A 14,863-nucleotide genomic window follows, 5' to 3' on the forward strand; every position below is an offset into this window, starting at 1 on the left:
GGGTTCCTCGATGGTCTCCCATCCAAGGACTAACCAGGGCTGACCCTGCTTTGCTTCGGAAATCTGATGCGATTGCTCTAGCCTGGGCCACTTAGGACTAATGTTCCCTCTAAGCTGCGGAGTCTTGTGAGCAGAAATTCTACTTTGTGAGCTGCTGGCATTAAAGCTGTGAGCGAGCGATTTGGCTCCTGCATAAATTAGTCTGCTCGGGAGCCCTCCTTCCTGAGCTAAGAGAAAAATGTGTGAGCCGGAGGCTAGAAAACTGTGAGCTCGCTCACACTAACTCAGCTTAGAGGGAACTCTGCTTAGGACTCCCCCTCCTGAAATCCAGCAAGGCCTCTTTCTCCCGCTCTCTTAAAGAAGGCCCGCGGACGTACCTTCGGCAGCCGGTATTTGTCTCGGAAGTGGGTCCGCAGCGTTGCCCTCTCGGCTTTCCGTTGTGCAAACTGGGCATCTCGCTCCATTCTGCAGAGAACACAGAGGGGGGGGGGGGATGGTGGTTTATTAGTGAGGCAGACAAGGGTAACCGCCAGGAAGGCTGGCTACAGGGGCAGAGAAAGCACGGCGGTTTCTGATGTAGGTCATCAATCTCAGTGCCACATCCCCGCGTGTTACAGACGCTGATCAGGGTGGATTCCCCGAGGAGATCATCTTTCGCATGAACACATAGAAACACATGAAGCTGCCTTATTTCACATAAACACAAATAAACACATGCAGCTGAGAGCCAGTTTGGTGTAGTGGATAGGAGCCCGGACTCTAACCTGGGAGAACCGGGTTTGATTCCCCACTCCTCCACATGCAGCTGCTGGTGTGACCTTGGGTCAATCAAGTTATCTCAGAGCTGTTCTCAAGGGCAGTCCTCGAGAGAGCTCTCTCAGCCCCACCTAGCTCCCAGGCAGTGTTCCCTCTAAGCTGCGTTCGTGTGAGCCAGCTCACAGTTTTCTAGCCTCCAGCTCACACGTTTTTATCTTAGCTCAGGTAGGAGGGCTCCAGAGCAAACTAATTTATGGAGTAGCCAAGTCGCTCGCTCACATCTTTAATGGCGGGGGGCTCACAAAGTAGGATTTCTACAAGACTCCACAGCTTAGAGGGAGCATTGCTCCCAGGGTGCCTGTTGTGGAGAGGGGAAGGGAAAGGAGATTGTATGCCGTTCTGAGACTCCTTCGGGTAGTGAAGGGCGGGGTATAAATCCAATCTCTTCTTCTTCTTATACCAAATCAGACCTTGGTCCCTCAAAGTCTGGGGTCTCAAGCAGAGGTCTTTCCCATCACCTGATGCTTTTAACTGGAGATGCCAGGGATTGAACCTGGGACCTTCTGCATGCCAGGCAGATGCTCTACCACTGAACCACGGTCTCTCTCGGATCATTCATTTGGAATAACGGCCAGCTTCCATCCTGCACAGGGACTGTAAAGACAGTGCAGTCCTTAACAGTGTTATGACCTTCGAAGCCCTTTGAGTTCAAATAGACTTAGGAGAGTGTAACTCCTCTTCGGACTGCCCTGTCCAGGACATAGACCTGCATGCAGTGCATGGACAATCCCTCCTTTCTGTTACCACCTTCTGCAGTCACCTCCTATAGAGAACTTCATTCTCTGGTACCCGACATATAAGGTTATATTCCTTCTGTCTGCACTGTGACATTCAGAACAAACCGCGCCCAGCGGTTCCAAAACCACACTGGCTAATGTAGTTTGGGGATGCCCACTTCTCTTGCTGGAGGTGAGGGGAAAACTCTGTTCTTCTACCATATTTAAGCAAAAAAGCCACAGTGTGTTATAAGCAGGGGTCATTTCCTGCAGGAGCGCACAGGAGCAGAGCTCTGGCAGTAAAGAGCCCAGGGGGCGGGCACATGCAGCAAGCCCCGCCCCCTGCTCCCAGCAGCCCTCAGTCAGAGCAAGAAGCAGCCAGGTAAGTTGCAGAGCCCTCCCCCCAGCCCCCCGGTCCAAAACAGTCCAGTGGCACCTTTAAGGCCAAGTTTTATTCAGGTACAAGCTCTCCCTCCTCTCTGAGGGCAGATCTGCATGTCCCCCCCCCAAATAGCTAGCCATCCAAAACAGCCCAGTGGAGCCTGAGCAGTGGGGGTTGCCTTCTGACACACTTCCGGTGATGTCAGGGGGTGTGGCATATGCAAATGAGTTACGCTAATGAGTTATGCCAATGAGCTCCTACACCTCTTTTTCTACGAAATGACCCCTGGTAATAAGTAACTAGTCCACATGAAGACAGATCAAGATGGGTCACCATGTCAGATTGTAGCAGGAGAAAAGGGCAAGAGTCCAGTAGTACTTTAAAGACTGACAAAATTCGTGGCAGGGGAGGAGCTATCTGAAGAAGTGAGCTGTGACTCACAAAAGCAACCCTGCCACAAATTTTGTTAGTCTTTAAGATGCTCCGGGACTCTCTCTTTTCCACTAGTCCATATGAAGTAATTCTGGATATAGAGCCAATAGCTCTTCCTTCAGCCTGACAGTGAAGTGTCAGGTGACTGCAGGTGTTTGTTAGGGCCATTCATTCCTTTCCTCACTAAGAGACACAACCAATTCTGTATTAATATCGACTTCCTTCAAAGATTTTTCTGTTTTTTTCTCGTCAGGCTATGGTGGGCGCATTGCGGTTACTGTGCATTGCGGTTACTGTACTGTATCGTAAGGCTTTCAAGGCAAGAGACATTCAGAGGGGGTTTGCCATGGCCTTCCTCTGCATAGCAACGCTGCACTTCCTTGGTGGTCTCCAGTCCAAGTACTAACCAGGGCCAACCCTGCTTATCTTCTGACAAGATCAGGCTAGCCTGGGTTGTCCAGGTCAGGGCCGACAAACAGAGGTGGTTTGCCATGGCCTGCCTCTGCGTAGCAACCCTGGACTTCCTTGGTGGTCTCCAGTCCAAGTACTAACCAGGGCCAACCCTGCTTATCTTCTGACAAGATCAGGCTAGCCTGGGTTGTCCAGGTCAGGGCCCCAGGTGAGACTCTTTCTCCTCCTCCAAAACAGTTTGCAAGACTCAGTAGCTTTCCTTCACCACGCCTCTGAGTTCCATCCTCTGGCACTGCTGTGCAGTTTTTCTACAACTCCCTTATTTTTTTCTCACCTGCTGTCTCAGGGAACTTACGGGCAGTGTTTACGCCTCTCGTCTGATGACAGTCCTGTGAAGTAGATGTCAGGCAGCCCTGTCATAGACCCGGGATGTGGAGGGGTGCCCTCCCTTTGCTTCTCAGCTCTTTTGGGCTCATCAACAGTCTGCTATCTCATGTATGACCTTGTAGAGGTTCCAGCCGCAATTTACTCAGCTGGGAAAGTTAACGGCTTGCTTCCAAGATCCGATGAGATTGGGTTAGCCTAGTCCATGCAGGTAAAGACAATAATTAAGTGCCGTCAAGTCACAGCTGACTTATGGTGACCCTGGAGGGTTTTCAAGGCAAGAGACGTTCAGAGGTGGTTCTGTCATCGCCTGCCTCTGCATAGCAACCCTGGACTTCCTCGTTGGTCTCCCATCCAAATACTAACCAGGGTCGACCCTGCTTAGCTTCCGAGATCTGACGAGATTGGGCTAGTCTGGGCCATCCAGATCAGGGAAGACAAACAGAGGTGGTTTGCCCTTGCCCGCCTCTGCGTAGCAACCCTTGGACTTCCTTGTTGGTCTCCCATCGAAATACTAACCAGGGTCGACCCTGCTTAGCTTCCGAGATCAGATGAGATGTATTATTAAGAAAAAGGATAAGAAAGAGCTACGTTAAGAAAAACAGAAAACTAATCTTTATAACAAAAGGGAATTGCAATCAACCTCACAACATTCTTTCTTCCATAATCTGAAGTACATGGAAAGAAGAGGCCAGTCTCCTGCGGAAGGTTGGAGGTATTATTAAAATCTTGGTCATTTAACATCTATGGAAAGCAACCTGCATGTTTGTAAGGTGCCATCTGGTTGCAGCCGACCTATGCAACCCCATCGTTTTTTCCTAACCAGGGTCGACCGTGCTTAGCTTCCGAGATCAGATGAGATGTATTATTAAGAAAAAGGATAAGAAAGAACTACGTTAAGTAAAAAGGAAAACGAATCTTTATAACAAAAGGGAATTGCAATCAACCTCACAACATTCTTTCTTCCATAATCTGAAGTACATGGAAAGCCAGTCTCCTGGGGAAGGTTGGAGGTATTATTAAAATCTTGGTCATTTAACATCTATGGAAAGCAACCTGCATGTTTGTAAGGTGCCATCTGGTTGCAGCCGACCTATGCAACCCCATCGTTTTTTCAAGGTAAGAGATGGTCAGAGCTGATCTGCCATGGCCTGCCTCTGCGTAGCAACCCCCTGGAGCCTTGTGAGCAAAAATTCTACTTTGTGAGCTACTGGCATTAAAAGTTGTGAGTGAGCGATTGGGCTACTGCATCAGTTAGGTTGCTCTGGAGCCAAACTCCCTGAGCGGAGACAAAAATCTGTGAGCCGGAGGCTAAAAAACTGAGCTGGCTCACACTGACTCAGCTTAGAGGGAAACAGGGCCAGCCCCAGCTTATTTTGCACCCTAGGCGAGGATCCCTTCTGGCGCCCCCCCCCCCGTACGCCCACCAGGGCACCCGGAGAAGAAACTGACCAGTGGGGCACTCACAAGCCGTTGCTCCCCGGCACTGCTGCTGCTGCTGCTGCTGCAGCTGCCAGTCCCCAGCCATGAGGAAGAGGAGGAGGAAGAGGAGAAGCACTCCGCTGGGAAGCCAAGGGAGCAGGCAGGGAGAAGTTAGCCAGCCAAAGAGGCGGCGGGCGGGGGTGGGGGTCACCCGGATGCGGAAATGCGGGGCTTTTGGGGAGGGGGCAAGTGCAGTTTGGTGCCCCTAAGGGCCGGCGCGCTCTAGGCAAACGCCTAGTTTGCCTAGTGAGCGAGCCGGCCCTGGAGGGAACACTGATCCGGATAGTCCCTACTGTCCAGCTCAGGGCCTTAGTATTGCCTCCGACCGGCCAAATCCATCCTCTGTCTTTCCCCCCCCCACAACACAGTGTAAAAAGAATTCTCTACGCGATGGTCTCCAGCTAATAGATGGCTTTGAAAAGCCGGCAAGAGAATTCACAGCAGGCCGGTCTATCAGTCACCGTCACAGTTGCAAAAACTCTCCATGTGGGGAAGTGGGACACGTCTGAATTTTCATTACCAGAGCAGGTAACAGCAGGGGAAGGCTATTGTGGTCCTGCCCTTCTTGTGGGTTTCCCGCAGACGTGTCGTTTGCCCCGGTTGTAATAGAAGACTGAACCAGAAGTACCTTTGGTGTGATCTAGCACGGGAGTGTCTTACGTTCTTTCAACAGCTGCCTTTGCAGAATTTGATTCAAACCAAGAATCGGATTTTCAGGCGCCCAGTGTCATCCAACCGTTTGGATAACTGGTTTTCTTTAAAGAATAGTTAGGGCAGGCTCTTTTTATCATATGTGGTGGACTTGCGAAATATTGGACAGAGGTCCACGCTGAGACACAGAAAATCCTGAAATCAACATTTAAGAAAGAACCAGAAATTTTGCTTCTGGGTCTGAAAATGGAAGAAGTTAATGTGACAAAAAAGACATTGCTATGGTACCTAATTACAATTGCAAGGATGACTTATGCTCAATTCTGGAAACAGGACAGAGTGCCAGAAATTTGGGATTGGTTAAAAAAGGTACTATACATGGCAGAAATGGATAAATTGACAAGAAAATTGAACAATAAAGAAGATGAAGAATTTTATGAAGATTGGAAAGACTTTAAAGAATATATTGAACAAAGATGGGATGTAAAAAATACCTTAATAGGTTTTGAAAGTTATTAGAGTGAAATTTAGAAATTAGAGTATATGAAATGTTTATGAAGTAATGTTACCTAATGAGATGTATTGAAAGAGAGAATTTACAGTGAAGGAAAGAAAGGGAAATAAGGGGAAATCGCACTGTGGGAAGCCAAGCAAGGGGGGTGGGAAGGAGGAAAATTAGAAAATGGATATATTTGAAATGTTGTGGATCAAAATTTTGATAAAGTTGTTATATCCTTTCAATAAAAAGTTTTACCAAAAAAAAAGAATAGTTAGGGCTGCTATACAGTTTATATTCCTATCGGTGTGGTGAAAACTAATTTGTTGTTCTAGAAACAGCCGCTGCTGCTAATTTGGGTACGGCTGCTTTCTGTTGGCACTGACAGTCCCCATCGGAAGGGGGTTAGCAGTGCCTTTCTAAGCAGAGTTGCACCCTCCGTAAGACCGTTGACTTCAGTGGACTTCTCAGAGTGTAACTCAGAGTGATCCGTCTTTGTGGAAGGTCTACGAAATGGGTTCTCCATCTAGCCCCCTCTATAAGACTGGAGACTGCCTTTGCGTGGAGCAAAAGCCACTCAATATCATCTGAGACAAATTTTGTCTTCATGACTTGTCTCTCATAAAGCATATCGGAATAAAAGTATTCCTGCACGGTTAAAGTGTACAGCATTACAACACTCGGGAAAGGATACTTCTTAGCTATATCGCGCAGTTTCTTAGTATTTATTAGCTTTTCTATATGTTTGTAAGAATACAGTGATTTAAAGGGGTTTGATGATCAGTAGACTTGCGCGGCATAAACGATTCTGTCGAATGGACACAGAGGTGTCATTTCTACGATCTGATATTTATGTACTTAGTAAATTGGTATATTAAAAAAGAAGATTGGTTTAGAGTTAATTAGTTATTTTTCTACGGTTGCTATTATTTCTCCCGTTTGGACTTATATCCACCGTTCTCCTTTCCTTTATTGTTTCTATACGTCAAAGCAAAGAGGGAAACTGGAGCTGATATTCCACCCATCAGCAACCAGTTTGCTTCTCTTTGCTAAAAGGTGGATAAAGCCTAAAGATAATTCCCAACCACTTCCACAGTATTTTGTGCCAATGAGATCACTTTTTAAAAATGTTAACTCCTTTTCACCTCACCTTTCCCCCAATGGGGGCTCACCGCATTCTCCTTTCCTCTATTTCATCCTCACAACAACCCTGCAAGGTAGAACAGCAAGATCTGAGTCCAGTAGCATCTGAAAGACAAATTCCCCTCCACTTTGTAAGCTTTCAAGAGTGAATGCTCTCTTCATCAGCTGCTAGGGAGTTATGACTCTCAAAAGCTTATACCCTGGATATCTTGTTGCTCGTTAAGGATTCAAACCTTGCTCTCCTCCTGCAGGCCAACACGGCTACCCACCTCAAGCTACCTGTGAGGCAGGTTAGGCTGTGAGACAGTTTGTGACTGGCCCAAAATCACCCAGCAAGGCAGAGAGGGGATTAGATCCCAGTTGCGAAATCTACCCAGTACACCACTCTGACTGATTAGTAAGGTCCATTTGTTGATGAGACGTCAACATAGCTCTTTCGCACAAAAACTTTTCAGCCCCTGAGTTTACCAGCTGGTCAACAGGAGTGGGGAGGCTAGAATCCAAAAATGCCGTTTAGATAGCTAATGAGGTGGTGCTTTAGTGGACGTGTCTGTATCAAGACGAAGCTTGAGTCCAGTGGCACCTTTTAAGACCGACCACGTTTTATTCTGGGCGTAAGCTTTTGTGTGCAGGCACACTTCTTCAAGTTGGTATCTTAAGAAGTGTGCATGCACACAATTGGTATCTGAAGACGTGTCCACGCACATGATTGGTATCAGAATGTGCATGCACACGATATCTGAAGCAGGGGTCATTTTGTAGAAAAAGAGGTGCAGGAGCTCATTAGCACAACTCATTAGCATAACTTATTTGCATATGCCACCCCCCCTGACATCACCGGAAGTGTGTCAGAAGGCAACACCCACCGCTCAGGCTCCACTGGACTGTCTTGAATTGCTAGCTATTGGGGGGGGGGAACACGCAGATCTGTCCTCGCAGAGGAGGGAGAGCTGGTACCTGAATAAAACTTGGTCTTAAAGGTGCCACTGGACTGTTTTGGACTGGAGGCCTAGGGGAGGCTCTGCAACTTACCTGGCTGCTTCTTGCTCTGACTGAGGGCTGCTGGGAGCAGGGGGCGGGGCTTGTTGCCTGTGCCCGCCCCCTGGGCTCTTTACTGCCGGAGCTCCGCTCCTGTGCGCTCCTGCAGGAAATGGCCCCTGATCTGAAGTGGACATGCACACAATTGGTATCTGAAGAAGCGTGCCTGCACACAAAAGCTTATACCCAGAATGAAACTTGGTTGGTCCTAAAGGTGCCACTGGACTCAGACTTTGTCCTGATGCTTCAGACCAACATGGCTGCCTACCTGTCCCCATTATCAAGATGGCTCTGAAGCATGAGTATGTGCCGCTGAAAACGGTACACTGAAATCTGTGTGGTCTTGCCTGGTTAGGGCCCAGGTGGTACTCTGGGATCAGGGGAGGTGCGCACTGCCCGCTTTCCTCCCCATTCCCGCTGAGAGTTTGCACTTCTTCAGTGATAGTTCAGTGAGATTTCGCTATAGAACAAATCTATGAGCAGATCCGCGTTTCTTTCATTTATACCCTGCTTTTCTCTCCAGCGGGGGCTCGAAGCTGCTTACATCCTTCTCTCCTTCGTTTTATCCTCACAACAACCCTGGGGGGTAGGCTACACCAAGAGTGTGTGATTGGCCCCAGGTCGTTCAGTGAGCTTCCATGGCAGAGGAAGGATTTGAGCCTGGGCCTCCCAGGTCCCGGTCCGACCCTCTAACCGCTAAACCACACTGCCTTATGGAAGTGTAAATGCAGCCGGTTTGGGAATCCGAAGTAATTACTTCTGTTCTTTCAAGCTGCACCGACTGTTTGTTTTTTTTAATGCAGAATTTGCAGCCCATTCTGCAAGAGAGCCACAGGGTTTAGCTCAACGTGTTCAGAAGCAATCTGCAGGAAAAGCGGTGGTTCAGCCCTAGCAGAACTAGATGTCACTACCAAAGAATTCCACGGAGAATGTGAACAGGAAGGCAGCTAAGGATCGGAAAGTGTGAGCGCAGGGCCGGCTCGCTCACTAGGTGAACTAGGCACTCGCCTAGAGCGCGCCGGCCCTTAGGGGCACCAAACTGGCATACACACACCCCGTCCTGGTTCAGCTGCAAACACTACTGAGTTTTAAACATGTTATGATCTTTCTGATGATACAAACCCCAATTCCACCAAAGCACTTAGCCCTCTGGGCACAGAAGGGTCACTCAGCTGAGTCAAAGAAGAATCTAAATAGGGGGGCTATTACATAAGGACACTCAAATTGCAACTGACTTATGGCAACCCCAGCAAGGAACTGTCAAGGCAAGTGAGCAATGTTCCCTCTAAGCTGTGGAGGCTTGTGAGCAAAAATTCTACTTTGTGGGCTACTGGCATTCAAGTTCTGAGTGAGCGATTTGGCTACTGCATAAATTAGTTTGCTCTGGAGCTGTCCTCCCTGAGCTAAGACAAAAATGTGTGAGCCGGAGGCTAACAAACTGTGAGCTAGCTCACACTAACTCAGCTTAGAGGGAACACTGCAAGTGAGAAGCAGAGGTTGTCTGCGACTGCGAATGCCTTTCTTTGCAGAGTCTTCCTTGGTGGAAGCCAAATGTGCAAAGCAGGCAAAGTTACAAAAGCAAAAGTGAGTGTTAAGAGCAATGTTCCCTCTAAGCTGTGGAGTCCTGTGAGCAAAAATTCTACTTTGTGAGCACCTGGCATTCAAGTTGTGAGTGAGCGATTTGGCTCCTGCATCAAGAAGTTTGCTCTGGAGCCCTCCTCCCTGAGCTGATACAGAAATATCTGAGCCGGAGGCTAAAGAACTGTGAGCCAGCTCACACTAACTCAGCTTAGAGGGAACCCTGGTTAAGAGCATGGGTGCCAGGGGAACGGGAGGTCCGGGGTACAGATCCAATTAATGGGTCCGAGCCATGGTGGGTGCATGGGGGGGGCGCCAGAAGGGATCCTTGCCTAGGGTGCAAAATAAGCTGTAGCGTAGCACAAAACAATCTGTTTCTCCCTTCCTTCCTTCCTTTCAAAATCAGGAATTGGAAACTATAGATCGGAACGTCCGGAGGGAAAGCCGTAGCGAGAGTCAGTTATTTTATTTATTTCCCCGAGAAAACAATCCCATCTCTCCAAGGCAAAAGCGGATTAAAAGATTAGAGGTTCATTAAAATACTCGACTGGCATTCCCCGCCTTCCACAACAAATGTGAAAGTATCGTGTCCATTTCCTCTCCTCCCCCTCCTGGTTTAGAAAGCATAACCGGACAAGGGTCTCTTTAACCAAGTTAAATTTGAGTCCTGTCGCCCCTTGGGGACCAATGAGATTTGCAGGGTATGCGCTCCAACGTCAACGCTCCCATCGTCAGATTCCGCGTCGGTGCTTAAAAAGAAAAAGCTCATCTTCCACTGTTTGCATTTTGTAACCCAGATTCTTATATCTGCATATATATATATATTAAATAGAATTAAAGTCTGCACCGTGCATAGAAACTGCTTGGAGGGGAGACTGTGTATGTTTTGCACACAGACGGAGCTTAGAGCTATTTTTCATTCTTTGACGTCTGCCCTGTTTCTATGGTAGGCATAGATTCTTGGATGTCCTGGTAGAATCAATGCAGTCTGTTTGTCAGAGAGCCAGTTTGGTGTAGCGGTTAAGTGCACGGACTCTAATTTGGGAGAGCCGGGTTTGATTCCCCACTCCTCCACATGCAGCTGCTGGATGACCTTGGGCAAGCCAAAGTTCTGTCAGCGCTGTCCTTGAAAAAGAGCAGTTTCTGTCAGAGCTCTCTCAGCCCCACCTCCCTCACAGGGTGTCTGTTGTGGGGAGGGGAAGGGAAAGGAGTTTGTAAGCCACTCTGAGACACCTTTGGGTAGTGAAGGGCCGGGGTATAAATCCAATCTCTTCTCCTCCTCCTCCTCTTCTTCTTCTATCAGAGCTCTCTCAGCCCCGCCTACCTCACAGGGTGTCTGTTGTGGGGAGGGGAAGGGAAAGGAGTTTGTCAGCCACTCTGAGACCCCTTTGGGTAGTGAAGGGCGGGGTATAAATCCAATCTCTTCCTCTTCTTCATCTTCTGTACATCCCTGTCTCTTGGGAGGGTTTTTTGTAATACCAGATCTGACAAAGGACGCTTTGATTCCCAAAAGCTTATACCCCCAAAATCTTGATGGGTCGCCGTGTTTGTCTGTCTGTAGCAGTAGAAAAGAGCAAGAGTTCCAGTAGCATCTTAAAGACTAACAAAATGTGTGGCAGGGGAGGAGTTGTCGTGAGTCACCGCTCAGTACCTGAAGAAGTGAGCCGTGACTCACGAAAGCTCCTGCCCTGGTGCAAGTGCTGTTAGTCTTTAAGGTGCAACAAGTAATGGAAAATTGTTGCAAACGTGCATACAAGTAAATGACAATGATATAAGCACTTAAACTTGTGATGCTCTCATGTTGTTTTAATTCTTGTTTCCAGCATTGAAGCGCCAAACCAACACAATAGTGGCGTGGAGACGAGCGGATTACCAACCTCTCGAGTAACACCATTGGTTTCGATACAATTCTTTGTTAAAATCTCCTATACAAGAATAACAATGAATCAATATCTTTTCTAAGATAAAGGACTAACAATTCTGGTGGAGTATGTAATAATACCAAGACTTAACATACAATCTTCCATGGTCTTCATATATTACTCTTCACAAAATGGAAATCCTAAATCCTACAATAAAACAATGTATAAAAGTCTCAATATTTTGTGGTCATTTTTAAGAGCATACATCTCAATGCATAATAAAGACCCTTTTTCAAAATAACTTTCACAAAGCAGTTTTCAAATATAGAAATACAATAACAAACATATGCCTTTCCAGTACATAGATCGAAAACCCCCAAAATCTTGATGGGTAGCCGTGATTGTCTGTCTGTAGCAGTAGAAAAGAGCAAGAGTTCCGTAGCATCTTAAAGACTAACAAAATGTGTGGCAGGGGAGGAGTTGTCGTGAGTCACCGCTCAGTATCTGAAGAAGTGAGCCGTGACTCACGAAAGCTCCTGCCCTGGTGCAAATGCTGTGAGTCTTTGAGGTGCTACTGGAACTCTTGCTCTTTTTTACTTCCCCCAAATATTGTTGGTCTCTCAGGTACTAACTGGGCTCGAATCCAGCTCTTCTAGTGCGGACCAATGTGGCTACCCTCCCGAGGCCGTAATACCACAACGATCTGTTTCTTTTTGTTGGGAACGGGATATTGCTCTTTGCGGAGTGTCAGGCGTATGGCCTGGATGTGTCTCATTAGGACTGGTGGTTTAGGAAGTGGCGGAGGAGAATTGAACCATGCATCTAGCAGAGATAAATCAGATCTGGATTCACTCTCCTTTGTGAACCCCCTTGCTAACTTGTTTGGAGTCGCTCTCCTTTCCAGACATGGAACCACCAGCCTTAAGCAGCTCATTCTTGTTCTGAGATCCTCATTTAAAAAATGTGGGAGCAACAATTCGCGTCCCTCAACAGGAATGGGGGGGGGGTGACACGACAGAGCTGTGAAATCATTCCATCTTGCCTTGACTCCGCCGGCCAGGCGATGCCTTTAAATACACCTTATCCAACAATGAGTTGAAACATGTCACATTTTCATCGCACCTTGAGTCTGCTAAAAAACCGCTCCTTTGAAAAGGAAGGGGAAAGGGGGGTTGGGATTCACAACGTTCTCTCTAAGCTGAGTCCGTGTGAGCTAGCTCACAGCTTTTTAGCCTCCGGATCACACATTTTTGTCCGCTCAGGGAGGATGGCTCCAGAGCAGAGTTCCCTCTAAGCTGAGTTAGTGTGAGCTAGCTCACAGTTTCTTAGCCTCTGGCTCACACCTTTTTGTCTTCGCTCAGGAAGGGATGGCTCCAGAACAAACTCATTTATGCAGTAGCCAAGTGGCTCACTCACAGCTTTAATGCCAGTGGCTCACAAAGTAGAATTTTTGCTCACAAGATTGCACAGCTTAGAGGGAACATGGCTCCAGAGCAGACTGATTTATGCAGCAGCCAAATCGCTCGCTCACAACTTTTAATGCCGGTAGCTCGCAGAGTAGAATTTTTGCTCACAAGACTCCACAGCTTAGAGGGAGCACTGGTTGGGAAACCTTTTCTTTTCTCCAGCTCCCTTTTCTCAGTCTACTGGGGTGCAAGGCCATATGAGACTAGCTTTGCGGGAGGCGCATCCCAAAGAGTCCCAATCTACCCCCAAAGGCAACAAGGTTCTCCAGCCTCACTCAAGTACTCACTTTTCCTCCACCAGCTGCTTCTGGTACTCTTCGTACTCCTCCCTCGTCATTCCGTGGGCCTCCGCCGGGGTCTTCTCGCTCTCCCCTTTCTCCTCTCCTCCTCCGAGACCCCCCGTCAGGTTCTTCAGCTGCCCACCCACCACCGACTTCACCATGAAAGCCATGCTGCCCGGGGTGCACGCGGGAGGTGGGGAAGAGGGTTTCTGTGCGGTGGCAGGAGAACCGAGACGCGGAGCGGAGGCAGAGAGGGTTAGGCGGCTGGTCTGAGCTCAGCTGCCGATCGGGTTTTTAAAGCAGCATCTTCTCCCGGGGCGGATGCGCCTCTTGGCCGGTTCCCATCGATGCGCCGGGTCGGGAGGGAGAGAATTCGTCCGGGGGTTTGGTGGGCTTCAGCACCGACAGGCTGTGGACAGCTCCGAAGGGCTCAATTAGTCTCGCCTTCCCCCGTGGACTTGATGGGGGCTCCGTTTCAGCACCACGACGCGCGGACAGCAACCCACCGCCCGGACAAGCGTCTCGGGTTCCGACAGATCCAACCCCGAGCGGGATTCGACCCTCCCAGTCCGCCGTCGCCTCCAGAGAGCCCGGGCTGGTCTGACCTCGCTTCCTAAGCGTGACAGTTTAACTCTGCCTGCCGCTCCCGCCCCTCCTCTCTTCCTGGCTCCGCCTTCTTTCCTTCTTCCCCTGTTTCCCAAAGGATTAAACTGTTTACTGGAGTAGAATTGCACTGGCACACACCCCTCTCCGCAGACTCCCCTTTGGCCCTTGTTCATCTGCAAGGCAGAGGAGAAGACCCTCTCTGTTGGGTACATGTGTACGCATGAGCCAGAGGCTGCTACCACGGGGAAGGTTTTGCTGCACGCCCAATGGAATGAATTAATTCGGGTTTCCCCCCCCCTCTGAAGCCTTTGCTTCCAAACAGATGCGCTTTCTCTGGCCGAGGGAGTTCCCGCACGGAGCTGCTGTGCTGTAAATGTCCTGATTTCCAGGTTTCCCCTGCTCTCAATAGGCTCTTTCCAAGCCCTGCTGTACTCTGCTCTTTGGGGGGAAGAATATAGGGTGAGCATTGGATGGCCCAGGGTAGCCCGATCCTGTTGGGTCTTGGAAGCTAAGCAGGGTCAACCCCAGTTCATACTTAGATAGGAGACCGCCAAGGAGATCCGGGCTCACTACTTAGAGTAAGGCAAGACACTGGCAAACTGCCTCTGTCTGTCTGCCCCAACCTCGATGGCCCAGACTATCCCAATTTCATCAGATCGTGGAAGCTAAGTCCAGAGTCGCTACACAGAGGCAGGCAATGGCAATCCACCAGTTTGGTGTAGTGGTTAGGGGCGTGGACTCTAATCTAGGAGAACCGGGTTTGATTCCCCCCCCCAGCTCCACATGCAGCTGCGGGTGTGACCTTGGGTCAGTCACAAGCTTTCTCAGAGCTGTTCTGGAAAGAGCAGTTTCTCTCAGAGCTCTCTCAGCCCCACCTACCTCCCAGGGTGTCTGTTCTGGGGAGGGGAAGGGGAAGGAGTTTGTAAGTGTCAGCTATGCTGCCATGGGGGTTGGGGAGTTCATTCTGTGTCTTGGTAATTGCATTCCTGTCCCTGCTGTTCTGCCTGTGCCGCAACGCTTATCTCTACAGATGTGCAGGAGGATGTTATGTTGGAAGTTGCATTGTCTGGAAGTCTCCTATGTACCGTGAGAGACTATCGCTTCCCAGCTTTCGCCACC

The 14,863-nt window shown here is 48.9% G+C and overlaps 1 protein-coding gene across 1 annotated transcript in view; it reads right to left on the reverse strand.

Annotated features, from left to right (window-relative positions):
• Positions 1–13,308, reverse strand: part of CPLX3 (complexin 3) — a 23,303-nt gene extending 9,995 nt beyond the window's left edge. The window contains exons 1-2 of the mRNA XM_015420986.1: positions 13,145–13,308; positions 378–465 (exon numbers count right to left, since the gene is read on the reverse strand). Of these exons, the coding sequence (XP_015276472.1) occupies positions 378–465; positions 13,145–13,308 (252 nt within the window). The remainder of the gene's footprint in view (positions 1–377; positions 466–13,144) is intronic.
• Positions 13,309–14,863: the final 1,555 nt, after the last annotated feature.

The sequence above is a fragment of the Gekko japonicus genome, unplaced genomic scaffold (assembly GCF_001447785.1).
Source record: "Gekko japonicus isolate JY-2015 unplaced genomic scaffold, Gekko_japonicus_V1.1 scaffold3375, whole genome shotgun sequence".
NCBI lineage: Eukaryota > Metazoa > Chordata > Lepidosauria > Squamata > Gekkonidae > Gekko > Gekko japonicus.